The sequence below is a fragment of the Capra hircus genome, chromosome 24 (genome assembly GCF_001704415.2).
Source record: "Capra hircus breed San Clemente chromosome 24, ASM170441v1, whole genome shotgun sequence".
NCBI lineage: Eukaryota > Metazoa > Chordata > Mammalia > Artiodactyla > Bovidae > Capra > Capra hircus.
Genome location: NC_030831.1, coordinates 25,846,341 through 25,860,704, shown reverse-complemented (window position 1 = coordinate 25,860,704; position 14,364 = coordinate 25,846,341). Strand labels below are relative to the sequence as shown.

At 45.0% G+C, this 14,364-nt stretch overlaps 1 protein-coding gene across 1 annotated transcript; it reads left to right on the top strand.

The window, feature by feature from the left end:
- On the top strand, positions 1,425 to 10,129 carry TTR (transthyretin). The gene is made up of 4 exons (XM_005697012.2): positions 1,425 to 1,667; positions 2,951 to 3,081; positions 6,313 to 6,448; positions 9,869 to 10,129. The coding sequence occupies exons 1-4, from the start codon at positions 1,599 to 1,601 to the stop codon at positions 9,974 to 9,976; spliced, it is 444 nt and encodes a 147-aa protein (XP_005697069.1). The 5' UTR covers positions 1,425 to 1,598; the 3' UTR covers positions 9,977 to 10,129.

The following is a 14,364-nucleotide window of genomic DNA, read 5'->3' as shown; positions in this document are numbered from 1 at the left end:
AAAGAAGGTAATCCTGGGAACTGGACCGAGGTTTGGGACTCAGGTCATCGAACTTCAAATTCAAAACTCTTTGCTTTGCTACTTCAGAGTCAGACTCTAAGCCTGTGAGATTCCATTTCTAGCTATGCTCTCGACTGGATTTGCTTGTTGGTGGTTTCCTGAGGTCAACCAATTCCCCTGCACATTTTCATATTCCTAGAATGCCTTCCTGTCCCTTCTACCACTTTCTAAAAAGCTCTTCATGATCTTTTGTGTAGTGTCTTCCAAGCTGTCGACTAGGGGAATCCTCCCCCAGCTCTCAAGCTTGAAACTGAACTAGCCCTTGACATGTGGTTGTCCAAAATGGCTGTCCATCTTCTCTGCATATTCTCCATGTATGTCTCTATCAGGACAAAACCTGTCTTAATCCATGAACAAAACCACATCCATACAGGTGCACACACATGCACACGAGAGCTGGTACTTAATCAGTGAATCATCAAATGAATATAAATCCTGGACTTGGAAGTCGGTCAAGACAAAGAGAATCTGGTGTCAACGATGGCTTCTAGCTCTCACGGTCATTTCTATTTCCATCCAGAAATTTGGATTCTGACAAAAGTCAGCTGGGGAAACTTGTTTCTGCACATACAGTGCAGGAGAGGCCATAAAAAAAACTCTGGCTCTCTATATTTCAGGCTCATGGATGACAGTTTTAAATGTGTCATTATTCCTTGGGTCGAGAATCTTTTCTCAAAAGAATACAAAAATTGTGGAGAAATTGATGACTAAGCCAAACTTCCAAATGACTTTCAGTTTGGCTGAAACGTGGGTTTTTAAAATGTAAGCACTGCCAAAGGTTTTTCCTTGTTGACTCATAGACATAGATCAAGTGTAATGATGTTTTCCGGTGCACTGTATTTTGTCTGTACAGCCAAATGTCATTGGGCTTCCCAGGTGGCTCAGTGGTTAAGAATCCACCTGCCAATGCAGGAGGTCCGGGTTCGATCCCTAGGTGGGGAAGATCCCCTGGAGGAGGAAATGGCAACCTCCTCCAGTATTCTTGCCTGGAAAATTCCATGGACAGAGGAGGCTGGTGGGCTACAGTCCATGGGGTCGCAAGAAGTCAGACATGACTGAGCCCAGCCAAATGTTATTCCATGTGAAATAAATTATCACAACTTGCATCGATCATTTAAAATAAATGATAAAATGTGTAGAAAGTGGAAAACCATGCATAGAAATATTATGGGAGAAAAAAACATTCCAAGAATGTTACTGCATCCAGCCAAGCACAGAGAAGAATATTTTTGTTTTGTTTTGATGGTTTTGTTTTGGTGATTTAGCTGGTCAAATGACCTGTTAAGAATATGTCCATAAAGGCTTTTTTTTTTTTAAAGGAATATTTCATAGAGCTAATGTTTTGATGCTCTAATCTCTCTAGGCAAGGTTCATATTTGTGTGGGTTACTTATTCTCCCTTTGTTGACTAAGTCAATAATCAGAATCAGCAGGTTTGGAGTCCGGTTGGCAGGGATCAGCAGCTTGGCTGGGGTGAAGTGAATATAAAAGCCTGGAGCTGGAGGCAGTCTGCTCAGGGACCCAGCAGTTCTTGGCAGGATGGCTTCCTTCCGTCTGCTCCTCCTTTGCCTCGCTGGACTGGTGTTTGTGTCTGAGGCCAGCCCTGCGGTGAGTGTCTGACTCTCTTTCATCTGTCTCCTGCGGATGAAGCACAAGTGACTTCTTCCTGCTTTGCCAACCAGCTTTTGTTACTGGGGCCAGGGCAGCCGGCATCTATTTTTAAATGTCATTGATCCAAACTTCAGAAAGAATGAAGTTCTACAGAGCTTACTAAACTGGGGCCTGGGTCCTGGGCACCCTCCTCTATAACTTTGCAGTGGTGCCTCGTTTCCCTCAGGTGAATGGTAAATAAAGATCCGATATTCTGGAAGCTGTGACTACTGAAGTTTCAGAAGCTTGACCTTCGATAAAGCTGATTTCCCTTTAGCTAGTCGAAAAGTATGTACCGATTAATTCTTCAAAGTCTTGGTGCACAACCTTCTAGTCCAATATCTAATTCTTAAATCCCCTAGGACAGTGGACCCCAACCTTTTTGGCATCAGGAACTGGTTTCATGGAAGACAATTTTTCCACAGACTGGACGGTGGGGGTTGGGGGATGGTTGGGGGATGATTTAAGAGTATTATATTTATCATGCACTTTACTTCTATCATTATGACATCAGCTCGACCTCAGATCATCAGGCATTAGATCCCAGAAGCTGGGGATGCTTGGCTTAGAAGAATGAAACTATGAAAAGGATCATAAAATCATCTGACTTTATTTTACAGCAACTAGTAAGAAGGAACTGCTACAGCCGCAGCTGAGTAAAATGTTCTCAGGAAAAGCTATTTGGTCCTATGCTATACTTAGTCACTCAGTCGTGTCCGACTCTTTGGGACCCCATGGACCATAGCCCACCAGACTCCTCTGTCCGTGGGATTCTCCTGATAAGAATATTGGAGTGGGTTGCCATGCCCTCCTCCAGGGGATCTTCCCGACTCAGGGATCGAACCCAGGTCTCCTGCGCTGCAGGTGGCTTCTTTACCAGTTGAGCTACCAGGGAAGCCCCTATTTGGTCCTGTGGCATATTATATCTTTGCAGTAACTCCACTCAGATGAGGAGGCTTAACAAAGCCACTCTTTTCAGAGGGACCATTATCTCCCTTCAGGTTCATAATACACAACCCCAGGAGAGCACAGCATGTCCAGAGGCAGAAACTATTCTTTCTTTGGAGACAATTGTGTCTGTGTACACTGAGTAAGGAAGTTCATTAACCGTCAACCCGTCTGTCACTGAAAATGGGATTCTCACTTCTTTGCTGCCTTGTTCCTGGTCTCACACCACAAAGGATGCAGCCTGTGGCTCTGATCAACTTTGTTGACGTGTCACTCGTCTTCTCTCCACTCAGGGCGCTGGTGAATCCAAGTGTCCTCTGATGGTCAAGGTCCTGGACGCCGTCCGGGGTAGCCCTGCTGCGAATGTGGGCGTGAAGGTGTTCAAGAAAGCTGCTGACGAGACCTGGGAGCCGTTTGCCTCGGGGTGAGCTGCCTGGCGCTCCCAGGCGTGGGGCTCGGTTATATCTTTCCGTTCCCCCATCACTCACTGTTATGGCTTCACATAACCACTCAAGCTGAGAGTCCTTGTCTTGTGATGTTAGGAAACATGTAGAGTTTGTGTTAATATATTAATGGAAGGAAAGGAATTGAGGGACAGCATGGACTAGGCAGATGGCCGTCGTTTATCTGGATCACACTGTTACGTAAAGGGGGACCCCGTCTAGGGCCCGAGAGTGGGCTCTTGTCTAACACTTGGAAATGAATTGTCAGAGGAGACACATTGTGCTAACAAAGCAAAAGACTTTATTGGGAAGGGACACCCGAGTGGAGAGCGGCAGGAGGTCCGCTCTTACTCCTGGCTCTCAGTCTCAGGGTTTATGGAGGTGGGTTTGGCTTTCTCGGTTGTCTCTGGCCAATCATTTTGCTTGTGCCCATATTTGGTCTGACTCAAGGTCCCAGCTGGTGGCAAGCACACCTCTCAGCCAAGATGGATTCCAGCCCAAGGGTTTCTGGGAGGTTGGCAGGACACATGGTCTGGCATCTCCTCCCTCCGTTTGACCCCTCCTGAATTCTCCTGGTTAGTTTTTGGCAGCAACTCCAGGTTACTTCTCAGGACCTCCTATTGTGAGATGGCTCAGGCAAGAAGTTATTATTGTGCCCTGGCCAATGCAGGTGGGTTCAGCCAAAGTGTCCCTCATAACATCATTCACTAAGGGAACCAGCAAGTAGACTGAAAATGTGGGCAGAGGGAACGTGGGCCCTGAGAAGGATGCCCTCTTGCCTGGCCCAGCTGGGAGTGACCAGAACCCCGAACAGCTTCCCATCACCCCACTCCAGTTCACCACCTTCTGAGGTCACAAACCACTCAAAAAGGGTGATGAAAACTGTGAACTCCATGCCAAGAAAAATGCACATATACACGCGCCTACAAAAATGTGTATTTAATTTCAGGAGCTCCAGGTTCCTAGATGCCTTCACATATCACTCAAGCTGAGAGTCCTCGATTTGTGCTATTAGGAAAGATGTAGAATTTATGTTAATATATTAATGAAGGAAAAGGAATTGAGGGATAGCACGGACTCGGCAGCTGTCCATAGTTTATCTGGATCATCCCAAGTCCAGGGCTGTTGTCCAGCAAAGCCTAGTGGAGCATCTGCTCTGTGAGGCTGGGATTGTCAAGCTCCATAAGAAAGGACACAGTAGAGAAAGATACATGACATCAAGCACAGACCCAGACCAGCCTTGCATTCCCCCGCACCAGGAGCCCAAATGATTTCTCCCCTTCACTGGCTGCTTTAGAACTTTCATTGAGTTTCTCCACCTCTACTAGTAACCATTTCAAAGAAAATACATATTAGTAAATCTAAACTAACTCACTAAAAGAATGAACAATTAAGAAACCCTCAGTACCAAGCAATACTGCTAAGTGTTTGTCTCCCAGCAAGAGAGTGTCTGTGGGTTCTAACTGAATCCCAAGAATCACACAATGATGCTTCATCCATCATTGCATGCTAAGTCACTTCAGTCGTGTCTGATTCTTCATGACCCTGTGGACCATAGCCCACCAGGCTTCTCAGTCCATGGGATTCTCCAGGCAAGAATACTGGAGTGGGTTGCCATGCCCTCCTCCAGGGGACCTGCCCAACCCAGGGATTGAACCCATGTCTCTTATGTTTTCTGTATTGGCAGGCTGATTCTTTTCAACAAACTAACTAAAAGAATGAACAACCAAGAAATCCTCAGTACCAAGCAATACTTCTAAGTGTTTATGCTTCCCAGGAAGAGATTTTCTGTGGGTTTTAATTGAACCCCAAGTCATCACATGATGACTCTTCATCCATCACTGGAAAGACCATTTTCTTTGGTGTGGTTTCAACTGAGTTTCTATTTGTTAATTCATTTATGTTTCTATAAAATGCCAAGCACACCATGGAAAGTAGTTAAGAGAATATTCTAAGCATGAGATAAAATGGATGCCATAAGCATTCAGATGTTTGTGGGAATTTTTTTTTCTGATGACAAAAAAAGGAAAAATCAATGTTTTCTTCCTAGCAAAGAAGAAAGGTAGGAGAGTAATGAACAGAGCCATTCTGTTTGCTGTCTAACTGAGAATGATTTATAACACCAGCCATCAGACAGATTGTCATTTTAGTTGCTAAGTCAGGTCTGACTCTTTGCAACCCCCTGGACTGTGTAGCCCACCAGGCTCTTCTGTCCACGGGATTTCCGAGGCAAGAATACTGGAGTATTTTCTTCTCCAGGGGATCTTTCCAACCCAGGGGTAGAACCCATGCCTCCTGCATTGGCAGGTGGATTCTTCATCACTGAGCCACCTGGGAAGCCTACCAAATGGGTTCTTACATGCAAATAGAAGTTGCTTAGTTTAAAAAGAAAAATGAATTGCCTAGTATTTGTTGATGGCACAGAGCTGCCAAGGAACTTAATTATGTAAACCATGGAAGAGTCAGATACAGGTTTCTCCTTGCACTCTGGGGTCCCCACCATGTGCACAGATGATACCACCTCTGGAAGACACTCACACCACAGGGGAGAGGAGCGAGGCCCTGGGGTCGAAGGAACCACAGTCAGAGCAGCTCACGGCCACTTCCAGGGTAGTTACGAAACTTCACCCAGACACCAACGGTTAGCTGCAAAGTCTCTTTTGAAGTGAAACCTCAAGAGAAAAAAAATCTACAATGAGCTTTTGGAAACATTCCTGACAAGTTTTCTGTTAGTTAATTTTAGACAGTCACTAGAATTTTCCCTATCCTGACCTAATTGAGGAAAAAAAAAATATATATATATATATATATATCTTCACATGGGTTGGTAAGATCCCCTGGAGAAGGGAATGGTTACCCTCTGCAGTATTCTTGGGCTTCCCTGGTGGCGCAGGTGGTCAAGAATCTGCCTGCAATGCAGGAGACTCAGGATCAATCCCTGGATCAGGAAGATCCCCTGGAGAAGGAAATGGTTACACACTCCAGCATTCTGGGCTGGAGAATTCCATGAACAGAGGAGCCTAGTGGGCTACAATCCATGGGGTCACAAAGACTCAGACACGACTAAGTGACTAACACACACACTCCCATATAACACACACACTCCCGTGTATGCATGTTTGTCTGTGTGTGTGTGTCTGTGTGTGGTGTCACCTTGCCATGGCATTTATCCCCTCAATGCCTAACTTAACCTGGGCTTTTGCACCTTTTAGGAAAACCAGTGACTCTGGAGAGCTCCACGGGCTCACGACAGAGGACAAATTTGTAGAAGGACTATACAAAGTAGAATTAGACACCAAATCCTACTGGAAGTCGCTTGGCATCTCCCCATTCCATGAATATGCAGAGGTGAGTGTAAGGGTGCGAGCATTGTGTTTTATTTTTTGTCTGTTTGTTTGCAATCCCAGGAAATGCGCCACTTGCACTTTGCACACCACAGAAAAGTCAAAGAAAATGTCAGACTAGTACAGCGCCTTTCTCATTTCTCCAATCAGAAATCCACAAAACTCTGAAAAGCAAGCTTTTTCTCTGTTTGACGATAATTCATTCAGCAACAGGACCTGAACTTAAGAGATGCTCCTGAGAGATTTCATTCCTTCCCCTGAATGTGACTATTTGTCTGCTGAAAAAATACTAATAGACTGGATTATTAGGCAATGCTCCACACCCCAACTTAGGCTGTTCCACAAGAAAAATTAGATGCATCATTTTACTTCTCTAAAATCTGACAACTTTTTTATTCTAGAACTCATCTGGCTTCCAGAGGTTTGGATAATTGAATTCAGACAGTACATACAGAAACAGTAAATTCAAAATAATAATAGCCACACAACAGATGAAACTTATCAAGCATAAACTACTACCGTTTTCTATATTTAACCTATTTGATCTTTGTAAACAATGCTTGCAATGCTTACAATGACTTTGTAAACAATAGTCATTCCTATTATTATCCCCATTTTACAGGTGAAGAAAGTGAGGCACAGGGAAGTGAAGTAACTTGTTGAGGTCATGGGGCCAGTAACAGGAGGAACAGTAGTGTTTGCCACCAGGGCCAAGGCTGCGTTTAGCCTCAGGTGTGCTTCAGCTTTCTTCCTGTGAGAAGAGCTAATAATAATAATAAAGACACAGTCGTGACCCCTGGTTCACACTCTGTTCCTCTGCTGATGAGGCAGTGGGAACCTCAAAGTTATCCCTATGTCTTCCTTGCCTGTAATTCCTCAAGTCATGTAAAACAGATGAGCTGCCACGGAAATAGAATCCAGACATGCTGGTCAGAGTTAAAGATCAACTAATTGCATCAAAAATAGCTCAGCATGAAAGGGAACCATTCTCTCTGGCTTAGTCATGGATGAGACTTTTCATTGACATAAAACGGTTCTTTTAGTAGACAGCGTTGCCAGGGAAACCTTAGGCCTGTTTGAGTTCTGGGGCCCACAGGTCACTGAGGGAGCCCTATCTACCCAGACGCATGTCTCTGGCTACTTCTCGGCCAGGCAACAAGATGCGGAGCTCCTGTCTTGGGTGGTTTCAGGCTTTAGATGTTGCCCAGCACAAGACTTTTGCCCCTAGAGTCTTAGGCCCCACCCTGGAGCACCAGACCAACCCCCTGTAATCCTTATCCCCCCTGGTCTCAGCCTGATGAGACCATCTGAGACTCAGCACTGTCCTGTCCATGATCTGCTATTCTTGCCCATCAGATGTTAGCTTCCTAGCCTGCTCCTCACTCTTTCAGTATTCACTAAACAAACATTTGAAAAATGAAAACCTGCTATTGCTGAGAAGGCTGCTAGAAGCTGGAGATTCAGAAGTGAAAACACATCCCTGCCCTTGGGATGGAGGGAAAGTGACTGATGTAAGACACTGCAGGCAGGACCATGAGCCCAACTTGGAGCCTGAATGGATACGGGGGAGGAGAGAGAGCGTGAGGAGTCATACCTAAGTCCCAGTGCCTCACTTGGGTGACTGGTGGGTTTGTGGTGGGTTCAACTATAAGTTCCTTTTCCGTCAGCTTCTTCCAAAACACTGCCATCCTTCAGCATTAGTCACCTCTGCCTTGGCCAACGACCCAGGGGGCCATATTAGACTAAACAAGACAAGAAATTCCCTTTGGAACTATTAGTCCTCTCGACCTCATGGATTTATGAATGCAGATCATGCCATTTACAATTTTTAGGAAGAATCAAATGAGTCTGCAGGCCAATGTCATTACAAGAGATCAGAAATTCTCCTGACCTGCTTCCAGAAACTTGGCCTTTAAGGAATGCCCTTTCTCCTGCAGATTCTTTGTTTGGTTTCAGACTTTAAACTTTCTATTTTGTATTGGGGTATAGCCAATTAACAATGTCATGATAGTTTCGGGTAACAGCAAAGGGACTCAGCCACACATATACTTGTATCCACTCTCCCCCAACCCCTTTCCCACCCAGGCTGACACATGACATTGAATAGAGTTCCATGTGCTATACAGTAGGTCCTTGTTGGTTGCCCATTTTCAATACAACAGTGTGTACATGACCTTCCCAAACTCCCTGACTATCCCTCCCCCCAGGTTTGTTTTCTAATTCTGCGGGTCTGTTTTGTACCTTAGTTCATTTGTATCGTTTCTTTTTAGGTTCCACATTTAAGGGATGTCATACGATATTTCTTCTTCTTGTAGAGACTCTTAAGCAATTCTCACCTCCTCCTGTTCTGATGATATTTTTGTTTTAAGTACAGTTTAATTGGATCTTTTTTTCTCCCATCCCCAAGTCATCAAGGTTTCCTTTGTCCCTATGTAAAATAAAAGGTGCTTATATAGTGTGTATTCAAAGTTCAATCCAGGACCTCTGTATAAAATAAGTAAAACTAAATACCTGCTTGCCGCCCTCCATCTCCCTTCTGAACTGTTATCTCAACTTGCCTCACTCTGGGCACCTAGACTATCCCAGCACTTGGAGTCTCACCTCTACGAAATTTGCCTGAAGTATATAACTAATGGGAACCATGCTCTCATAGACAATTTGCCCAGTTCCAAAGCTTAAAAGAGCCCCAACGTGCGCATTGCAGAATTCCAACATGATCTTCCATACTCTGCTTGCACTGTAAATAGAACCCTCCGATGCTTTGACTCCATATTACATTGCATGTTATATACACAAAATACACTTATTCTTCTGCATGTTAGGAGATAAAAAGGAATAGTAGGGGAAAAAAATGTCTCGAGTTTGGAGACAGGTGGCTTAACTCCTAGCCTGGCTCTGCCGCTTCATGAACGTGGGCCAAACACCCTAACTCAGAGGTCTGGTTCACTCATCTGTGAAATGGGAAGAATGCTCCCTTCCGGCTTCAAAATTCTAGGGTCTCTAAGTCTGCAGTGGGCTTGCAACCATCATTCTTAGGCTTTTGGGTCACTAATGGCAGTTTCTACATTCTCTCTTCCTTTTTCTAAAACCAAGAACACGAGACACAAGCACTAAGGAGATCTGTGATTTCCCTTGGTCAGGTTAGAGCCACCTTGATTATCAGTGCAAATTTGCCCCCCCCAAAGAGAGATCTAATTATATGGGTGGGGGTGGGGAGTGAAGAATCTCATTGAAAGGGCTGTGCAAGGTTCCGACAGCTTAGTTGGCCAGTGTATTTGGAATTTTGCCTTTGCGCCCACTGTTTCAGAAAACAAGAAAATAAAAATAATTTCTTTGGCACTGGACTTCCCACGGTCTCTGAATGATTCATGGTTGGGGGCTCTGATTCACGGTTGGAAAGCGATCCTGTCTGTGTTCCCTGCAGGTGGTGTTCACAGCCAACGACTCTGGCCTCCGCCACTACACCATCGCCGCCCTGCTCAGCCCCTACTCATACTCTACCACCGCCCTTGTCAGCAGTCCCAAGGAGTGAGGGCGCCTGCCTCGGTGGACTCAAAGGATGAAGGACAGGATTTTGTGTAACCAAGAGTATTCCATTTTTATTAAAGCAGTGTTTTCACTTTATAAGCTATGTTAGAAAACAGGCAGAAACAATAAAACATGCCTATTAAAGCACTTCCCATTTCATTTGTCTTTGCTTTGTTTGATTCCCTTGTCATCCTTTCTCAAAAAAAAAAAAAAAAAAGAATCTAAATTTGACGGAGATGCGAAGGAACTAAAGGAAATATCTCTGGATGCATTCTGGGGAACTCCAAAATTTCCATTGTTTTCCAAGCTAAGCACATATTTGTTCTGGTCGGCGGCTATTAAAAACACACATTCTGAAAATGAGAAAGCTATCTTTGCCTCTCACCTTCGGTGAATGGCGAAAGGCAAATCCTAAAGTCCTCTTCTTTATTCTGTGCATTTCCTTTAAGTGCTTTACTGATCTCAACGGTAGCCCAGCTCCACTGGGACAGACTTAGAGTGACTCGAGCCCTGTAATCCAACTCAGACTAGGAGATGTAATCAGTGGACCTTCGCACCCCTAATTCACCTAGACTAACCCAAACTTCAGGTACTGAGAGACTGCCGTATGCCAAGCATTACTTTAGATGCTGTGAACCTAAGGATAGATACAGTGCCTGCAAATGAAGAGCTCACAGCCTTTTAAGAAGATAACTGTGTCAACATGATTTGACAAGGGCTATGGCATGATCCAAGGCAGGCTTCCCCGATGGCTCCGTGGTAAAGAATCCACCTGCCAGTGGAGCAAATGTGTGCTCAATCCTTGGGTCAGAAAGATTCCCATGGAGAAGGAAATGGCAGCCCCACTCCAGTATTCTTGCCTGGAGAATCCCATGGACAGAGGAGTTTGGCAGGCTATAGTCCACAGCGTCGCAGAGTTGGACACAACTCAAGCGACTTAGCACATATGCAGGATGATAACAAGATTCAACAAATGGAGAGAAGACAGTGTGTCAATTCTCTCCAGCCCAAATCCACAAAGAGGAACAGATCTGTGTGGCTGAACCCGCTGGACTTACTACTCATCTCAGTAAGACAGAACATACAATACTCTCACTAAGAAAGTATTAGATCCTACAGAAGGATTTTGTGCGTTGGCCGGGTGACTTGGGGGAGTCTAAAAAAGCGGAACTTCACTCTAGATTGGATGTCATTAGAAAGTGGGAACAATTCCATGACAGTCTCTGTTTATCTGCAGGGCAGACAGACCAGTGCAGACACAAAGCTGTACTTGGAAAAGCAGACATAGTTACTCCTTTCAGTGAGAAGGGAGGTTTGCAATCTTGTGAGTTCCACAGTGATTTTTTTTTGGCTTTATCATGGTCTTAGACCAACACTGATGTTCCATGAGACTGTCACACCCAACAGAGCAACAGTGACCCCAACCAGCTTGTAATAACCTTGAGGCCAGTTCCCAGAGGTCAGGAGCTGCCTCCCCACATTCTTCCTCAATGTCTATAGAGCTGCTGATCTGCAAAATATCAGCAAATAGCTGAGATAGCTTTGTTGTGAAAGGGGGAAAGAATTAGAGAAATCCATGAAGTCTTGGTGCTAGTGGTAAAGAACCCACCTGCCAATGCAGAAGACCTAAGAAACGCGGGTTTGATCCCTGGGTTGGGAAGATCCCCTAGAGGAGGGCATGGCAACCCACTCTAGTTTCTTGCCTGGAGAATCCCCTGGATAGAGGAGCCTGGTGGCCTACAGTCAATGAGGCTGTAAAGAGTTGGACACAACCCAAATGACTGAGCCTGCATGCACACATGAAACCTTAGGCATCAGTGCTGGCCAGTGGATTGAATGGACCAGCCAGGAAGAGAGCTTGGGAACATGCGCAAAGGGCAGATTTGTAGTCAGCAACAGCGAGCTCAATTTTAGTCACACCAAGCTTGAAGTGATCAAGCCAGTTTTCAATCTCATACCTTGGAAATCAGCACTGGGTATCCACACACAGCCAGAAAACAAAACTAATATTAAAATACCTCCTGAAAGGAAATTTAGGATACGTATGCTTTATAACCTGTATTTTGTTCACAAAGCTGACCCTTCTAAGAACTTTTATTTCTCACTCAAACCCTCAGTATTATAACCATTCCTTTCTTTTACGTCTCGGTTCACAGAACACCCCACCCCCCTTAACCCCATGACTACTTCTTCCTGCCTTTCAAAATGGAAATGAGCTCAGAATCAATTCCATTTTCCTCGCGCCCCATTCTCTGTGGGTTAGAACTGCCCCAGTTAATTTAAAGCCGAGGCAGATGGTAATTCATCTCTGGCAATCAAGGCAAACGCTGAGGTCTGTTCTGGAACCACTGTCGTCAGCAGGGAGAGCGGGGTTACATGTAGCTGCTTAAATAAGCCCTGAGATGTGGAGCTTCTTCCAGGGCTCGGCAGTTACCCACTTTCTGCTGCTGCCACTAATGTCGCTCCTGGGGAGGTTGAAGGTTGGGAGACTGGGTATAAGGCGGGAATGCAGTGGTGGGCTTGGGAGAGGGCACTGGGACTGTTGTGTAAGTCCTGGCAGCTGCCCGGATGAAGACTTGCACTGAGCTGAAAGCACAGGACTCAACTGCCTTCCTCAGGAAAGTGTATTTGGAAAATACACGGGAATGTATTTCCAAGCACACGGAAGACAGTCCCTAGTATATAATCAGGGCTCCGTAATTATTTGCTGAAGGGGTGAACAGAAAGTTGGCTCCAGGTAGGCAACTAGTTCTCCTCTGAGCCTTTACAAGTCCCTTGGGTTTTACCAGGGCATGTTCCCCTCTCACATAGACGTGGGAGAAACGGCGCCATGAAATGGACCAGTTTGTTGGGAAACACTAAAAGGCCATCAGCTCCTGGGAGTAATCTCAAATATTCAGAGCCAAGTTCTGCATCCTTGGAGTGACTTCACGTAAGTAAGTCACTGAGAATGTCTGCTGTAAAATCAGTTGATTTAAAATGTCCCATTGGGTGCCTGGCTAGCTCAGTCAATAGAGCGTGAGACTCTTAAAATGTTCCACTGCCTAGGTCCAGGACCAAGAGAAAAAGGACCTTCATTCAAAACCACAACTAAAGCCCACTGGGTGGGTTTTGCCTCATTGTCTTGAAAGGCAGAGACCCTTTGCCATTCCCGGTCTCCCCATAGAGAAGCAGGATGGGATGGGGGGCCTGCCTGGGGCACTGCAGAGGGTCTGAGCCCTGCAGGGAAGATGAGGCTTTGCCAGAGGCAAGACCCTGCCTGTCTGGGCATCCTCTGTGTAGAGGCAAATACCCAGCAAATTTTGCAAACGCTCTGTAATGAATTTGTTGTTGTTCAGTCACTCTGTCATGTCTGACTCTTTGCGATCCCATGGACTGCAGCATGCCAGGCTTCCTTGTTCTTCACCATTTCCTGGAGTTCGCTCAAACTTATGTCCATTGAGTCGATGATGCCATCCAACCATCTCATCCTGTCGTCCCCTTCGCTTCCTGTCTTCAATCTTTCCCAGCAACAGGGTCTTTTCTAATAAGTCGGCTCTTCCCATCAGGTGGCCAAAGTATTGGAGCTTCAGATTCAACGTTAAGTCCTTCCAACGAATATTCAGGGTTGATTTCCTTTAGAATTGACTGGTTTGATCTCCTTGCAGTTCAAGGGACTCTCAAGAGTCTTCTCCAGCACCACAGTATGAAAGCATCAATTCTACAATGAACATTACAGCTCTATCGCCAGCATCCATTCCATCCATCTCTTTTCCACTGAGTAGCAATGAAAATGCTCTTAGCTCCCAGAGAAGGGGAATGGAAGCTTCTCCATCTAAGTCAACCAGTGAAATCTCACCATCTTTGCCCTGGTGTTTAGCTTAGGGGCACTTGAGGTCTGAAACAGCCCCATCAGAAGGAAACTCAGGGCTTCTCTTTCCTGATGAGATCAAACGAGATGTTTCCTGGAAGAACACAGCTCTGGGAGGTACTGGCAGCCATCTTATGACCACGAAGTGAGCAATCCTCAGGAGAGAGCCAGTTCCAAAAAGGTGGCAAGTCAATCTTGATGACAAGGCAGAGCAGCTGAAGCATTGAATATTTCTCAAATTTTCAGTGGCATTAACCAATAATATCCTTATTTTTCAAGAGCATTGGATTCAGTTTCTGTAAATCAGCTTTTCAAAACCATGACTTTTTATTTATTCAAAACCATGACTTTTTAAAATGTTTTATGCTTTTAAAAAAGTTTTTAAGGTAATTTAGAACAGCTGTAGATTTACTAATTTAGTTATTTTGTCACTTGTGACCGAAACATCTCAGTTGATGTTCACCTTGATTTTAAAAAGTACAAAAAAATCAGGAAGGGTTTGAAAATAGGCTTTTGCATGTATATTATTAAATTGAAAGAAT